Raw genomic sequence first — 14300 nt, 5'->3', positions numbered from 1 at the left:
CGAGATCGAAGAGCAAAAGGCGTTTCTTGCGCCGAAGAAGGTGTTTATTCGACCGCGGACGGTGAAGCACTTTGCCGAGACGAGAATGAAGAGACCCGAGCCGAGAGCTGATTATGACCGCTCTCTTGGACAGTCCTCTAGAGCGAGCAAAGAAGCAAAAAAGTCGCACGGCTTGGACGAGCAGGACATTCGGGCCGCACCCCACTTCATCGTGGAGCCATATCATGATCCGGAGACGGCATCGATGATCGAACGGGCGGCTAGAGCTCGGGGAGCATCGGTTGAGTACGAAGATTACTATCCAACGGCTCAAGTGGTAAACACGTATAGATACGGAAAAGATCTCGTCAAACCCGGCGAGCTCGCGCGTCTAGGGACTCGGATGCGAAGGTTGCATGAGCTGGTACACGAAACCCTGTCGAAGAAGTGAAAGCTACCTCACGGTGTATCTTAGAGATGAGCATTACTTCCGGGGGAAGACGAGATAAACCTTGAGATAGAAGAAGCTGTTTCGAGTTATTCAATCAAGACGCCCTCGACAAAGCCATTATCGGTTGCTACGCACTGTAAGTGATTTATTTGTGTAATTAAGTTTGTAGCTCATTCATTTGCACTAACAATTATCCTTTGTGTACGATATACATTTAATTATGCGGAATGAAGAAGCTGGAATACAAAAGAGGCAAACTCCTACCGCTGGGGTTCATAGACCCAAACACAGTTCATGAAGTTACGGTTCGACGGTACCCCAAGGACACGAGAGGACAACATTGTAATGTTTTTAGAGAAGCAAGCGGACAAAGATGATATATTCTTTCCCTACAACTTCAAGTGAGTGTTATATATAACATACATTATGCTTGTGCACCTTCCACTTTATTCTCGTAATCATTGAGCTATGCTTGTGCAGTTTCCACTTTATTCTCCTAATCATTGATCTTCAACTTGGAGTCGTAAACGTCATGGACTCGAAACGTAAAGAATATGCGGAATGGGCGGACATGGCTGCCATCCTCCAGAGGTAGTTTCAATCAATTTCGTATTGGCATCTTCATCTCGCTCTAATTCGAAGATATCATCAACTAATCAATTACTCATTTACTCATTATTTTTTGCCGGGCGGGGCTTGGAAACGGTTCATCAATACTGTTCCGGGTGAATGGAAACCAGAGCTTACATTTAGAGATTACCCTGTAAGTAGTACTATATATATAGCTATGTCCGTGAAACTTTATATATGATATTTACTTTCAATACGATGCTTGATTATTAGTTTGATCGAACTATTTTTTCGTAAAGTGTATGAGGCAGGAACAAGGGAATAACTTATGTGGATACTACGTCTGCACCTTCATGCGTGACATGTCCTGTCCCAAGGGTGGGGACCCCCAAATACACCACACTCGTGTACGATAACAAATTTTCACAATTAATCTTAATTAGTACCATCTATTGTATTGAGTTCCATTCATATATTGATCTCCTTTTTAAAATATAGATGACACGCCTGCGGGACACTCTCATAACAGCGGATCAAATAAAAGCAATTCAAGAGGAAATCGCGGGATTCTTTATTACCGAGGTCCTTACCCCAGGTGGAGAGCACTATCGGAAGATCGTGACGGAGGAGGATATTCGTTCGAGGAAGAGTTGTATTGTAAATATGCATGCATTACGTGTACTTGTGTTGACTATGTCGTGTACTGTTGACGATGTCTATATATATTCATGACGATTTTTTGTGGTTTCTTGAATGATATATATATGCATTGCTGAAACTCTGCCGCGGCAAGGGAAACAGACTGTTTCTCTGCCGCGGCGAGCAACGCTGGTACAGCCCAAATCTGTGCCGCGGCAGAGAAATAGCAATTCTCTGCCGCGGCAGAGAAACATAGGCCCGGTTCGTACCACGAACCGGGACCAAAGCCCTTCCAGCGCGAGCTCCCTGGCCGCACCACGTGTCGAGGCCTTTAGGCCCGGTGCAACTTTGAACCGGGACTAAAGGGTACCCCCTTTAGTCCCGCCTAATTGGTCCCGGTTCGGGAACCGGGTCTGAAGGCCCAAATGGACCGGGCCTACTGCCCCTTTTTCTACTAGTGCTGTGTGTCTAGGTGTAAATAAAGACGATTCAGATCAACATTGTACATAATACTATACCATAAGCAGGACAGTAACGATTCATACCATTTCAGCTAGAGTCCGATGACACTTTTTTTTTCTTTTTCGAAAAGTACACCGATCCATTCATAATCTTCAACGGCAGTACAAGAAATTTGAAAAGTATAAAAATTACAAACGGACCCTTGGATCACCTAACAAGGACTACAAGCACTCTAGCGAGTCGAAGGGGAGCCGCCGTCCTCGCCCTCCCTCATTGGCGCCGGTCAAAACTTGTCGCAGTAGAGATTGTTGTAGTAGATGAATGAAAAGTCACCGTGCTAAGATCTCAAAGGAGTAGTGCACGAGAACAACAACCATCATTGATGAAGAGAAGCGTAGATTAGAAGGAACACGGACCAACTCCAGCGAGATCCGTCGGAGATAACCTCCGCAATCCCTCTGACGATGCTAAACACACGACCGAGATGGGGAGGACTTTATTCCATCCGTAGGGAGTCGCCACCGGCATGCCTTTCTAAGTAGGATGAAAACCCTAAACAGGGTGAAAAAATAACATCAAAAACGGAGCCCTCCCACCGACAAGGACCCGGATCCACAGTGCTCCATGGCCCTAAGCTTCGGGTTCTATATTAACATTATAAAACCTTATTATTAAGCTATAGTCATCACTCATCAGTACATTTCACATGTTTACTCCTAACTTGACTTGACTGCGGAGAGGGGATAAGATATTTGGCTTTCATGACACTGGATCTCTGCTTTCCATTTGGAGGAGGGTCGCCATCAAAATATACTACCTAGGTCGTCGGTTCCGAAGTGGGTCATGAAGATGGATCAGGGACAACGACCATCGAGATGGGAACCGCGGGGCCGAAGTGATTAATTAAGCATAACTGCAAGAATGGAGATCGAGCGCTTAGACATGATCAGATGGACATGGCACCAACTAACAGGCAAACAAAAAACACTTCAGGCAAACATCTCGTCTAGCATTTCATCCCGTGCATATTTGCAGGTTAATTTCAGTGATCTGAAACTATTTGCTGGGGAGAGAAGGAGGGAGAGAGTCGAGAGAGTTGTAGTGTTCCTGACTCCAGCTCGCTCTCATGGCTCATCCAAGTGGCCCGGCCCTATAGAACACCATATATATGGGAGGCAATCCCGTAGCCCCCGTTACATTTCACTCCACTCCACCCCTCTCCTCTCCATCCATCCATCCTCTTTCCAGGCCGGCCACATCTGAGAGAGACGCCTACTCGCTACTCGGAGCTCGATCGGAGCTTGGAGGCCGTAGCAAGAGGCAGCACGGGTGCTGGCGGTCGCTGTTGGTGGCGGGTGGAGGTGGTGGCGGTTACGGTGGAGAAAGGCGCGGCACCAATCGGGAAAGGGCACGAGGAGATCCAGGGCTCCCCGGATTTCGGCCCCCAGACTTTGCCCGCAATCCATCCGCCCTTTCCGCCCCTCCCAGCGTGTCCCTCTCCCCTAGTTCCTCCCAGGCGAAAGCGAGACGACGATCAGCTAGAGAAGCCTGGGGCCAGCCTATATAGAACAACCCAAACTGCCTACGGGTTGGTGTGGTAAGACTCTAACATGCATAGACCCTCTTGTTATCTGTCTAGCTTCTCTTCGGTGCCCTGCCTACGCTGCTGGGTATAAATTCAGGCGCTGCCTCGGCACTGCATGGGCGAAGGGCGCTTGCTCTCTGTCGACTCTCTTGGGATCGAGAGTTCGAGATCGAGCACGTCGTGCAAGGTTGCCAACTGATTAAGGTGCTTCACCAGGGGCAGGCTCAGCCGAAGAGAAGACGACGAGCAGAAGAAGAAGCCTGTGTGTGGTAGATTCAGGCGTACGAGTCATCAGGCTTCTCTTCTTCGTATTGTGCAGTGTAAGAACTCTCTCTCCCACCGTGTATGCATGCATCTATGCTTATTGGACGAGCAAAAGACTTTCTACAATATGCATCCATGCAATGATATCCTCTTCCATTGGTTATCTCCGTGTTACGATTTCATCAGGAATAGTATGCTTCAATCACGAAGAAGCTGAAAATCTTCTGTTTTTTCTTCTGTATAGGTAGTAGTTTTTAGTTTGTGCATGTTCATTTCTGAATGTTATTGTGGTAGTGCCTCATATATACCAGCTAGAACGATCTCAACTAGTTGCTTTCCACATGGATTCAGCTAGCTAGCAATGGCATGCACTCATTTCAGACCTGTATTTATCCTATGCATGCACCCGTTGACATTATTTTCTGGCTTCTCTATACCCTTTCCCTTTTTCTTTTCTTTTTTACTTTTCAAACCGGGTTTTCTGATGAAAGTCGTTTGAATGTTTCCTAGCAACAATATATACTACTGGTTATTTTATGTCGTAGCTGCACTAGTTTTATGGAAACTCACCGGAGAAAAGGTGGCTTAAGTGGACTTGGATTGTTTTTAACACCGAAATGGACATGTTGATTGTATAGATAATTGTTCAAGCTTGTTTCCAGATAAATTCATTGACATGCTGTAAAAACTATTGTTGTGAAGTGATGTATTTCGTCCGTATATAATTTCAATCATGTAGTACATATATTTGAGCAAAAAGGCCTCCATGATCACCAATCTTGTCTTCCTTGGCACAAAAGTAACCTGTGATAACATTGAATTCATCAGGTTATCGTATATGCGATGAAAGTATACTTTTCATCTGCTGTCATGATTGCTTGCTTTCCCTGGAAATGTCATTGATCCCATTGGAGATGGAACAAAAGCTTCTGATCCAGTTGTAAACGAAATAAACAGCTACTATGTCCATCTACCATGCTTGGGCACAAAGCAACATTTTCTCAAGAAAACAAAGAAGAGAACTGCAAATGGAACAAAAGCTTCATATATACCATTTGCCCTAATTGAGCTGGCTGCTTGTTAATTTGCAAAAAGGAGTATATTTAAATGGCACACTCTTAATAATTCACGATACCTTTTGATAAATTCAATTTTATTACTGACTTCGTTTTAACTTATGGTGCAGTCACTCTGACAGTGAAACAGGATGGACACTTTCTCCCATGTTCCCCCAGGTTTCCGGTTTCATCCGACTGACGAGGAGCTCGTCGATTACTACCTGAGGAAGAAGGTGGCATCGAAGAAGATCGACCTTGACGTTATTAAAGACGTCGATCTGTACAAAATCGAGCCATGGGATCTCCAAGGTAACTACTGAAACATGCGGATGGAGTTTGCTTGGTTCACAGATACATGCACAAGAACTAAACTCATCGGTTCTCACACAACTGTAAAATGAACAAGCAGACAAGTGCAAGATTGGTATGGAGGAGCAGAGCGACTGGTACTTCTTCAGCCACAAGGACAAGAAGTACCCGACGGGCACCCGCACCAACAGGGCAACAGGCGCCGGGTTCTGGAAGGCGACGGGGAGGGACAAGCCCATCTACATCAACAACTGCCTGGTCGGGATGAGGAAGACACTCGTCTTCTACAAGGGCCGTGCGCCCAACGGCCAGAAGTCCGACTGGATCATGCACGAGTACCGCCTCGAGACGAATGAGAACGGAGTCACACCCGTAAGTAACCGTATATGCCAGTCGTTTCATCCTTACCATTTCACTTGCTAACTCGTGCAATGCTGATTCGATTGAACAGGAGGAAGGATGGGTGGTCTGCCGGGTGTTCAAGAAGCGAGTGGCAATGGTGAGAAGGATGTCAGACATTAGCTCACCTTGTTGGTTCGACGACAATGGCACTGGCGGTGTGTTCATGCCGGACCTTGATTCACCGAGGCAACTAGGGTACCAGCACCACCATTCCCAAAACTCAGCGGCGTACCACAGCCAGCAGCTGTACCACTGCAAGCCGGAGCTGGAGTACCACCACCTCCTGCTGCAGGAGGCCTTCCTGCAGCAGCTTCCTCACCTGGAAAGCCCCAAACCCCCAGCCTACATCGGCCATGGCAGCAGCAGCCTCCTGTCGCCGAACAGCAGTCTCTTTGTGCACGGTGGAGCATCCAGGTCCACCGGGCAGCAACAGCCGATGGATCAAGCACTTTACATGGCTGCCCCAGATGGCGACACATCAGCCACGGATTGGAGGCTTCTCGACAAGTTTGTGGCGTCCCAGCTGTTCAACCATGGCGATACCAATCAGAAGGACTCGGCCAGTTACTCCAATCCAGCGGTGCAGGTGTTTCAGGCTGAGAACAAGCATGAGGAGGACTTGGATTACGCTTCCACGACTGCTGGCTCCAGCAGAGGCGAGGTGCATCTGTGGAAATAGCTTCCAAACACAAAACACTCAATTGGATACCATATACAATTTATACCACCCAGATCTGATCTAGTGTACAAATATAGCCGACCATATATGTCATGATTTATCATGGTATATATGCATACATATACATAATAAATATATAACCGAAGTGGTTATGTATTGTATATTATTTGACATCAGGTCTCCGGCCTGATTTTAATAAGGTAGCTGAAAGCCGAAGCCAAGGGGCTTCAGTGACTGACTTGACCATTTTGTAAAAATAGTCAAGCTGTTGATGGACGTCTATTTTGTCTAGTCCATCAGTCAAAACGGCAGCTATGGTCGCTGCAAATGCCGATGCATCAACAATGTTTATCAACTCTACAGATGTATCATGTATCTCAATTCATTGAAATGGAATGGAAAGCTTATTTATACTGACAGAGATAGTTCCTCTAGTTAGCTAGCTAGCATGCACTTGAGAATGAAGACATGGACACTTTTTTTACAGCAATATGTCTTCAAATATTCATAATACATGTACATAGTATACATAAGGCATCAAACATTATTCAGTATCAATACTTTATCTACAATCCCTAGTTTACCTGATTCCGTTGCCATGTTAAAACTCTCGGGAAAAGAAGGCGAAATGTCTGGATTCTCTGAATGTCTGAACCATTCTGCTTTGTCTTTCACCCAATCTTCAATAGCTATACAGCATTGAATGCTATGCACAACTTGCACCCTATGCTTGATCATTCCTCTTTCACTTTGTATCACACATACCACTAGCTTCATCACAGAAACCATCACGGTCCAGAAGTTTAGGAGGTGGGGCACTTAAAAGAGGTGAGGAAGGGCTCCCATATGCATTTCGGCGATTGTTGCCACATCCAAGGCTCTTCCGGGTGCTGACCCCTGTTACAGGGTTGGTTCCGCTTGCATATTTACATAAAGCCTACAGATGAATTATCAGAAATTCATAATAGATCATTTTCCATTTGCGTGCTTATAGCTATAGAGAACTCACGCAAACATTGAAGATGGACGGTGAAGATCGCCAAAGCAGGTGATCTTTTGGTATATCATAGTTTAGTGGAGATATGATAATTCAAAACAACATATTCAAACAGTGCATAAAGAATTAATTTCATTGCCGTGTTAACGACATATTCAACTAAGAAATAAGAACACCCAGGGTTCTATGTAAGCAACACATGTGGTGGGCTAAGCCTATCGGGCCTGGGATAGAATCCTTACGCTTCTTTTTTACTTGGTTGGCTAGATCCTCCTAGCCACTCATTCGTTTTAGGATAAACGTTGATCTTCAATGCAACAGAAAGACTCAGCTTCTTCATTGTCTAAGCACATGCGATTTTCTTCCTAGGCAAACAAGACATCAAGGCCAGGAGACAATGTTCAAGTCCTCGTAATTATACTTTGGTTGGGCATCTGAACAATTTCGATTTTCCTTCTGTAAAGTACTCCCTCCGATTCATATTAATTGACTTCAATATGAATGTATCTAGAACTAAAATGTGTCTAGATACATTTATATTAGAGTCAATTAATATGAACCGGAGGGAGTACAATTTTGACAGCTTATTGGACATACACCGTTTTGTTCAGTCTATAGGGGGCAATTAAAGGGACATCTTGAGAAAATGATGTGCTGAGCTGCTTATCATGGAATCATGAATTTTACGAACATCTTAAGAAGAACCATAAACTTATATGGAAAACTTATAACATAGTACTGGTATGAAAGGAATTACATACCAGCTTCTGTTGTAGGTCAATAACAGCATCGCTGAAGTCAGCACCTTCAATGGTTGCTCCACCGAGATCACTACGCGTAAGGACAGTCCGTGCAAGCACAGCATTTGTGAGATTAGCTTCATTGAGAACCTGTACACAGTATTCAATGTTCAACACTTGCTTAAAGGTAAACCTGCCATGGAATTATCTATTTGGATAACTTTTTGTACTGCAATTATTAAGAAAAGAGGCAAAGGCTCCACTAGCCAGTTATCAGTGATCTGATAACTGAGCTTGACTTCACACTTGCAAGTCTGGCAATGCATATCCAGGTATACAGCACAGCAGTAATACAAGAATCTTTGACTGCTCTGGCCAAGATGTATGGTTCACTAAATTAATTTTTTAGATCTTAATGTCAAAATTCTGCATATGCATAATTAAATTATTGCCTCGCTGACTCCTTATTGTGCATAGCCTCCAGATCAATAGGAATCCACTGGGTAATGTGCAACAGAAGATTCAAAAAGTGTCCACCCTTGTGTGGTATTCTTGTTGTTTCTTGAAAATATTCGCAAGCGTATGATAAGTTAAGCATAGTAAACAACAGTTTTATATATAGCACAAGGGATAAAAATGAAATATGCCGATGCCAGGCAGCTGCAAAAGTCCTGTTTTATGAGAACATAGATGGAGTTTTAATTCACTTTCTTGCTGATCAAGGTTCAACGGTTTGTTCCCTTCATCAAATTCCACCAAGAGTATGAGATAATACAATTGAAATCTACTCTATTTCAGGCTGAGAATGATGACAAAGCCGCACCCTGCACCAGCCCAGCATCAAAATGACATCACACCCACACAATGCCAAACCAGTAAGTAATCTCTAGTACCCGAACCGCACCAGCCCACAACACGCCAGCTCCCAAACCGCACCAAATCCATTTCATATTTGTGGTTTGAAGCCATTTACAGCAAACAGGTAGAAACCAGCTGTGGTGCCTCTGGTCAGCAGAATCCGGGGCGGTCGTTCGATGCGCTGGTTGCTCGGGAAATCGGGAGTGATGCCGTGTGGTGCGTGAGCGTGGGCTCGACCTGCAAGTTGACCCTGTTTCGCTTGCTTCGGTTTGAAACCGCACCAAACCACACGAAACAGCAAAATGAGCCCAATCGCACCAGCCCAGCCCAAATGCTGTGTGAATCCGTTTAAACCCACTCCATTCATGCCCAAGCGAAAATCCAGCCCGTTAGACCCATTTGAACTCACCCCATTCATCGCCTAAATTCTACTGCTCTTATGTATTTTCCTTGAGCATCTTTCGCAGCATTCAGCAATAGTGGATGAGATGAAATTCTATGTTTAAATTTCTACTCTCTCCGTTCCATAATTCTTATCGTGGTTTTAGTTCAAATTTGAAGCTGCCCAAAGCAAAACTTTATTCCAAACTTGTCTAGCAAAAAGCACTCAACACGAGGATATGTGTACTTGACTCTGTCTGTTGATAATAAAAAGGAGAATTCTATTGTTTTAGCCATCCTCTTCTCGAGTCTGTTGTAGTTGTAGACAGTGCTTCTGCTGTTTTCATGTGCTCTTTCATTGTTTGTCAAACTATGCCTCCAGTCTTAGAGGAGTCAGCTTTCCCTATGTTCAAAAATGTGTGCACCTACCAGTTATGATATTGAGTGTAGTGTATTGAGATTTGAGAATCTAGTAGGGAATAATCACACGAGTCGAACCGCAAACTTGTAAGGTTTAACACTAATATGATCAGGAAAGCTAATATGTCAAGAAGATTCAAAATATTGACTTATGTCATCCCCAAAATAATATTCTTACAGCAGAAATCCTAGACTGACGAGGTCAGATGGTGAAGCAACAATTTTCCAGAACATCTAGTAGATATATAGCAGGTGAGAAAATTACACCGTAGGGGTTTTTCCCTACGGTTTCACGCTAAAAAAAAGATATATAGCAGGTGAAATCCTCATACTAGACTTGAAGACATGATTGCATTGACTTTCTTAGTCAGCAATCACATCATCAAGCAACTGTAGTTTTTACTTATTTTGAACAGGCAGCGGTGGGGAAACCCCACTTGAAAATACTATTTGTTTCAGTCTTCTATCCTATTTGATCATTCAGCTAATTAGATGTTTCTGTCCTGATAAAAATAATTTACATGCATGCCACATACAGAAGAAGTCAAATAGTATGGAATTGGCACTCTGAAGTGGGCATACCATGCCAAGCGCTAACAATGCACTAAATTGGGTGGCTCTGATATATTGTTTGGCACTAAATTGGGTGTCTCTTATATATTATTTTGCCTTAATCATATTAATTTATTACGGCAGAAAGATAGGATACACTCATTGAAATATTAAGGTTGGCATTGAGATTTATTTCTGTATACCTCATGCATGCAGACAATCTACAGAAAAGATGGCAGTACATGTCCCTATTGAGGTGTGGAGAAGCCTTGGAGACGTGGCAATAGTATGGCTAACTAAACTATTCAACCACATTTTTCAGTCAAACAAGATGCCCGAAGAGTGGAGAAAAAGCATATTATTACCTATCTTCAAGAATAAAGGAAATATTCAAAAGTTGTACTAATTACCAAATAATTAAGCTTATGAGCCATACTATGAAACTGTGGGAGAGAGTCATTGAGCATCGCTTGAGGAGAGTGACGAATGTCACTGAAAACCAAACCATTTTTATGCCCGGGAGATTGACTACATAAACTCTTTTCTTACTTTGCCAACTTATGGAGAGATATAGGGAGCAGAAGAAGGACCTTCATATGGTCTTCATCGACTTGGAGAAGGCAAATGACAAGATAACAAGGACGGTCATGTGGTGGGCGCTGGAGAAACACAAAGTTCCAACAAAGTACATTACCCTCATAAGAGATATGTACGATAATGTTGTGACAATTGTTCGCGCAGGTGATAGTGAGACCAAAACCTTTCGAATCACGATAGGACTACATCAAGGGTCAGCCTTGACCCATACATGTTTTCCTTAGTGATGGATGAGGTGACGAAGGATATACAAGGAGGATATTCCTTGGTGTATGTTCTTTGCTGATGATGTGGTGCTAGTGGATGAAACCAGGGTTCCCATAAATAGGAAGTTAGAGGTATGGAGGAAGACTTTGGAATCAAAGGGGTTTAGAATTAGTATGACCAAGACCGAGTACTTGCGGTGCGACTTTAGTGGTGTTAGGTGCGAAGACGGAGATGTTAGTTTTGAAGGAAAAATAGTGCCTAAGAGGGACACCTTCCGACACTTGGGATAATTGCTGCAAAGCAATGGTGATATAGATGAGGATGTTTGCCACAAGATCAAAGCACGATGGATGAAGTAGTAACAAGTATCTGGCATCCTATGTGACAAGAAGATCCCAGAAAAGTGAAAAGAAAAGTTATAGGACGACAATCAGACCAATGATGCTATACGGTGGACAATGTTGGCCTACTAAAAGACAACACATAACAAATGAATGTTGCGCAGATGCGCATGCTACGGGGATGTGTGGCCATACAAGAAAGGCACCAACGATTAGCGAACTAATCTATAGCCCTATTTGCAGCTAGGCATTAGGGGTGGCACTCGATCGACGTATTTGAAGTCTACGGTCCAACAGCTGCACTAAGGTGGTTTGGTCATTTCCAATGGAGGCCTCCAGAAGCAGCATGAGTTCACTGTGGAATTCTAAGGAGTATGGAAAAATACAAGGAGGGGCAGAGAACGACCAAAGTTGACATGGGCAGAGGCGGTAAAAGTAGACTTGGGAGATTGGAATGTTCCTAAAGATTAAGCTCTTGTCTCTTGATAGGACCGCATGGAAATTAACGATCCATGTGCCAGAATCTTAGTTTACTTGTTCTTTTCTCTCTTTCTCCTTGTTTTAGTCTCCTTATGTTTTCCGTTGCACTTCATATCTAGCCTACCCCAACTTGCTTGGGAAAAAGGCTTTGTTGTTGTTGTGATCGTATGATCACATTCATTTGCACAAAATAATTGCTATGTTAAACCAACATGATCAAGCTAGAAGAACCATTCAGGTTTTACCATGCGATCCATTAAAGTGTCACTCAAATCTGCACCTGCAGAAGACACAAAGAGTACAATGGTGAAGCTTGAATCATAAATAATCACATAATATGATTAAAGTACAAAATACTAGGGAATAAGTCACATAAGATCGTACTGTAAATTTCCTAAACTAGTAATTAAGGATTTTTATATTAGTACCACTGCTATTCAACTCAAAAAATAAAATAAAGTCAATAAACTCCACATTTAGCTTCTTTCTTTGAGGTTTTCATTAGAAAGAGTGGGCTTGCTTGTAATAAGTAGTAGCTAGAGGAATCTAAGATATCTCTAGTCAAGTAGTCTCCCACAGTAAGGTACATCTGAGGACCACTGACCACCGAAAAAGGGTACGTAGTAATTAATTATGTGGACTGAGGACAGTGCACACATCAAGTATGACAACAGTAGGAATGGAGCTTAAGATCTCCACATAATGAAAAGGTGTTACTACAGTTACCTGTAAAATTTGCTCTATAAGCAACAGCCTTTTCCATATAAGCACCATTGAATGTGGAACCACTAAAATCTGACTCCCTCATATCAGCAGATGTGAAGTTTCCCCGCCTACATCAATCACTTGAGGTCTCAGATAAAGGATAAACCATGAATAGAAAAATCTACTCGTAATAAGTTATCCATCTACAGAAGAAAAACATGGCAATAAGCATCACAATAACTGCTACATTTGTTCCACTGAAAACTGCTTATTGTTATAGGCTTCTATTCTTCTTCTTGACTAGGCATCTAAATGAATTTACAGTTAACCCTATTGAGCATTTTGGCTGTAATTTCACCATCATAAGCGAACTTTATACAGGGAGAATTTTCCATCTAGTATATAGGTTAGACTGACGAACCAATGTTTCAGAAAGCATAATCCATCTAGGTGGAGACAGGCCCCAAGCTGGCAAGTCTGAGGCCAGGGGCACATAGATGCTTTGTTTGCTAATAATGATTCCAACACTGCGCATAATGCAAGCATCGGGCTACCGTTTTATATTTTTTTATAGAATACAATAGAGTATCTAAAACAAGGAGATCATATTTCAGGTGCACTTTCTTCTATATGATTGATACACCTTTCCAAGGTGTATTCTCGAGAGAAAAAAAAGGTGCACAAATATCAACTCTAAGCTTTTGGGTGCATAAATATGTACACTTCCACAACAATAAGAATGCCTTCAAACCAAAGCACTCAAGCAGTACAAGCCAAGTAAAATTTCTAACTAATTAATTCATTTAGAACGTTATTATACCTATCTATCCCAGACATAGAAGCACACACGAATTCTAACTCACAAGAATAAAATTAAGAAGGGGACTGTACAAAAGTAAATAAAGAACCAACCTGAAGTTTTCGTTAACATGCACAGTCTTCCTGCGAAACGACGCAGAAAAGAACGTTATGAGCAAACCCAATGCAGCAAAGTGAGCAAGAATAAATCAAGAGACGGAGAGATGCAGGTGGCGCGTGGTACTTGAGGTCGGCATTTCCGAACTGCACGGCTGAGCCGATGCCGAACTCGCCCCTCTGCTCCGCCTCGTACTTGTTGAGGTCAGCGTAGGCCGGCATCGCCGCTACTACGGCGGCGGCGAGGGCCGCGGAGACTGCTACGCGCCACCTCGGCGGCGCCGGCGAGGTGTTCGGCGCATTGCCGCCGCGGGGACGCTCGGTGGTCGCCTGGCAGGAGACACGCGGGAGGCGGCTGAAGCGACAGCGCTTGGAGGGCGCGTACGTACTGGGCCGGGCGGCGATGGCGGCAAAGGGGGAGGTGGAAGCGAGAGCCATGGCGGATTGGAGAGGAGGGTGATGTGGGGAGTGGTGGCTCGCGCGCGAACACGTAACGGGCGGCACAGCCATTGGGACGGCGAGCGCGGAGAATCGATCCAGTTCCAGTGGTCGCTGGATTTGGGCCGAAGGAAATGGCTTTGGGCTGCTGTCACCATGACCTTCCCATTTAACAGGCTTTCCAGTTGCCATTAGCCTTTGTACCTCTAAATGCCCATTTTGAAGCATGAAAGAAGCAAAACCGGTAAAATTGCATCTTAAGATGATCTTG

At 43.8% G+C, this 14300-nt stretch overlaps 2 protein-coding genes across 2 annotated transcripts; one reads left to right on the top strand and one right to left on the bottom strand.

Annotated features, from left to right (window-relative positions):
* Nucleotides 1-5157: 5157 nt before the first annotated feature.
* Nucleotides 5158-6763, top strand: LOC124692488 (NAC domain-containing protein 7-like). The gene is made up of 3 exons (XM_047225875.1): nucleotides 5158-5317; nucleotides 5418-5689; nucleotides 5769-6763. The coding sequence occupies exons 1-3, from the start codon at nucleotides 5158-5160 to the stop codon at nucleotides 6396-6398; spliced, it is 1062 nt and encodes a 353-aa protein (XP_047081831.1). The 3' UTR covers nucleotides 6399-6763.
* Nucleotides 6764-6862: 99 nt separating this feature from the next.
* LOC124692489 (thylakoid lumenal protein TL20.3, chloroplastic) lies at nucleotides 6863-14073 on the bottom strand. The gene is made up of 6 exons (XM_047225876.1): nucleotides 13719-14073; nucleotides 13589-13618; nucleotides 12698-12804; nucleotides 12217-12251; nucleotides 8157-8285; nucleotides 6863-7335 (listed from the first exon to the last, which is right to left on the bottom strand). The coding sequence occupies exons 1-6, from the start codon at nucleotides 14027-14029 to the stop codon at nucleotides 7144-7146; spliced, it is 804 nt and encodes a 267-aa protein (XP_047081832.1). The 5' UTR covers nucleotides 14030-14073; the 3' UTR covers nucleotides 6863-7143.
* Between the last annotated feature and the right edge of the window lie 227 nt (nucleotides 14074-14300).

This window comes from Lolium rigidum, chromosome 2 (assembly GCF_022539505.1).
Source record: "Lolium rigidum isolate FL_2022 chromosome 2, APGP_CSIRO_Lrig_0.1, whole genome shotgun sequence".
Lineage (NCBI taxonomy): Eukaryota > Viridiplantae > Streptophyta > Magnoliopsida > Poales > Poaceae > Lolium > Lolium rigidum.
This window is presented reverse-complemented; position numbering and strand designations above follow the sequence as displayed.

What these genes read in the sequence shown, in the direction of transcription:
- LOC124692489 (XM_047225876.1), bottom strand. Translation starts at nt 14,029, where the DNA reads ATGGCTCTCGCTTCCACCTCCCCCTTTGCCGCCATCGCCGCCCGGCCC. An exon ending in TTCGGAAATGCCGACCTCAA is followed by an intron (nt 13,619 to 13,718) that starts GTACCACGCGCC and finishes GTCGTTTCGCAG; the next exon opens with GAAGACTGTGCATGTTAACG. An exon ending in TTATAGAGCAAATTTTACAG is followed by an intron (nt 12,252 to 12,697) that starts GTAACTGTAGTA and finishes TGTCTTCTGCAG; the next exon opens with GTGCAGATTTGAGTGACACT.
- LOC124692488 (XM_047225875.1), top strand. Translation starts at nt 5,158, where the DNA reads ATGGACACTTTCTCCCATGTTCCCCCAGGTTTCCGGTTTCATCCGACT. An exon ending in CGAGCCATGGGATCTCCAAG is followed by an intron (nt 5,318 to 5,417) that starts GTAACTACTGAA and finishes ATGAACAAGCAG; the next exon opens with ACAAGTGCAAGATTGGTATG. An exon ending in ATGAGAACGGAGTCACACCC is followed by an intron (nt 5,690 to 5,768) that starts GTAAGTAACCGT and finishes TCGATTGAACAG; the next exon opens with GAGGAAGGATGGGTGGTCTG.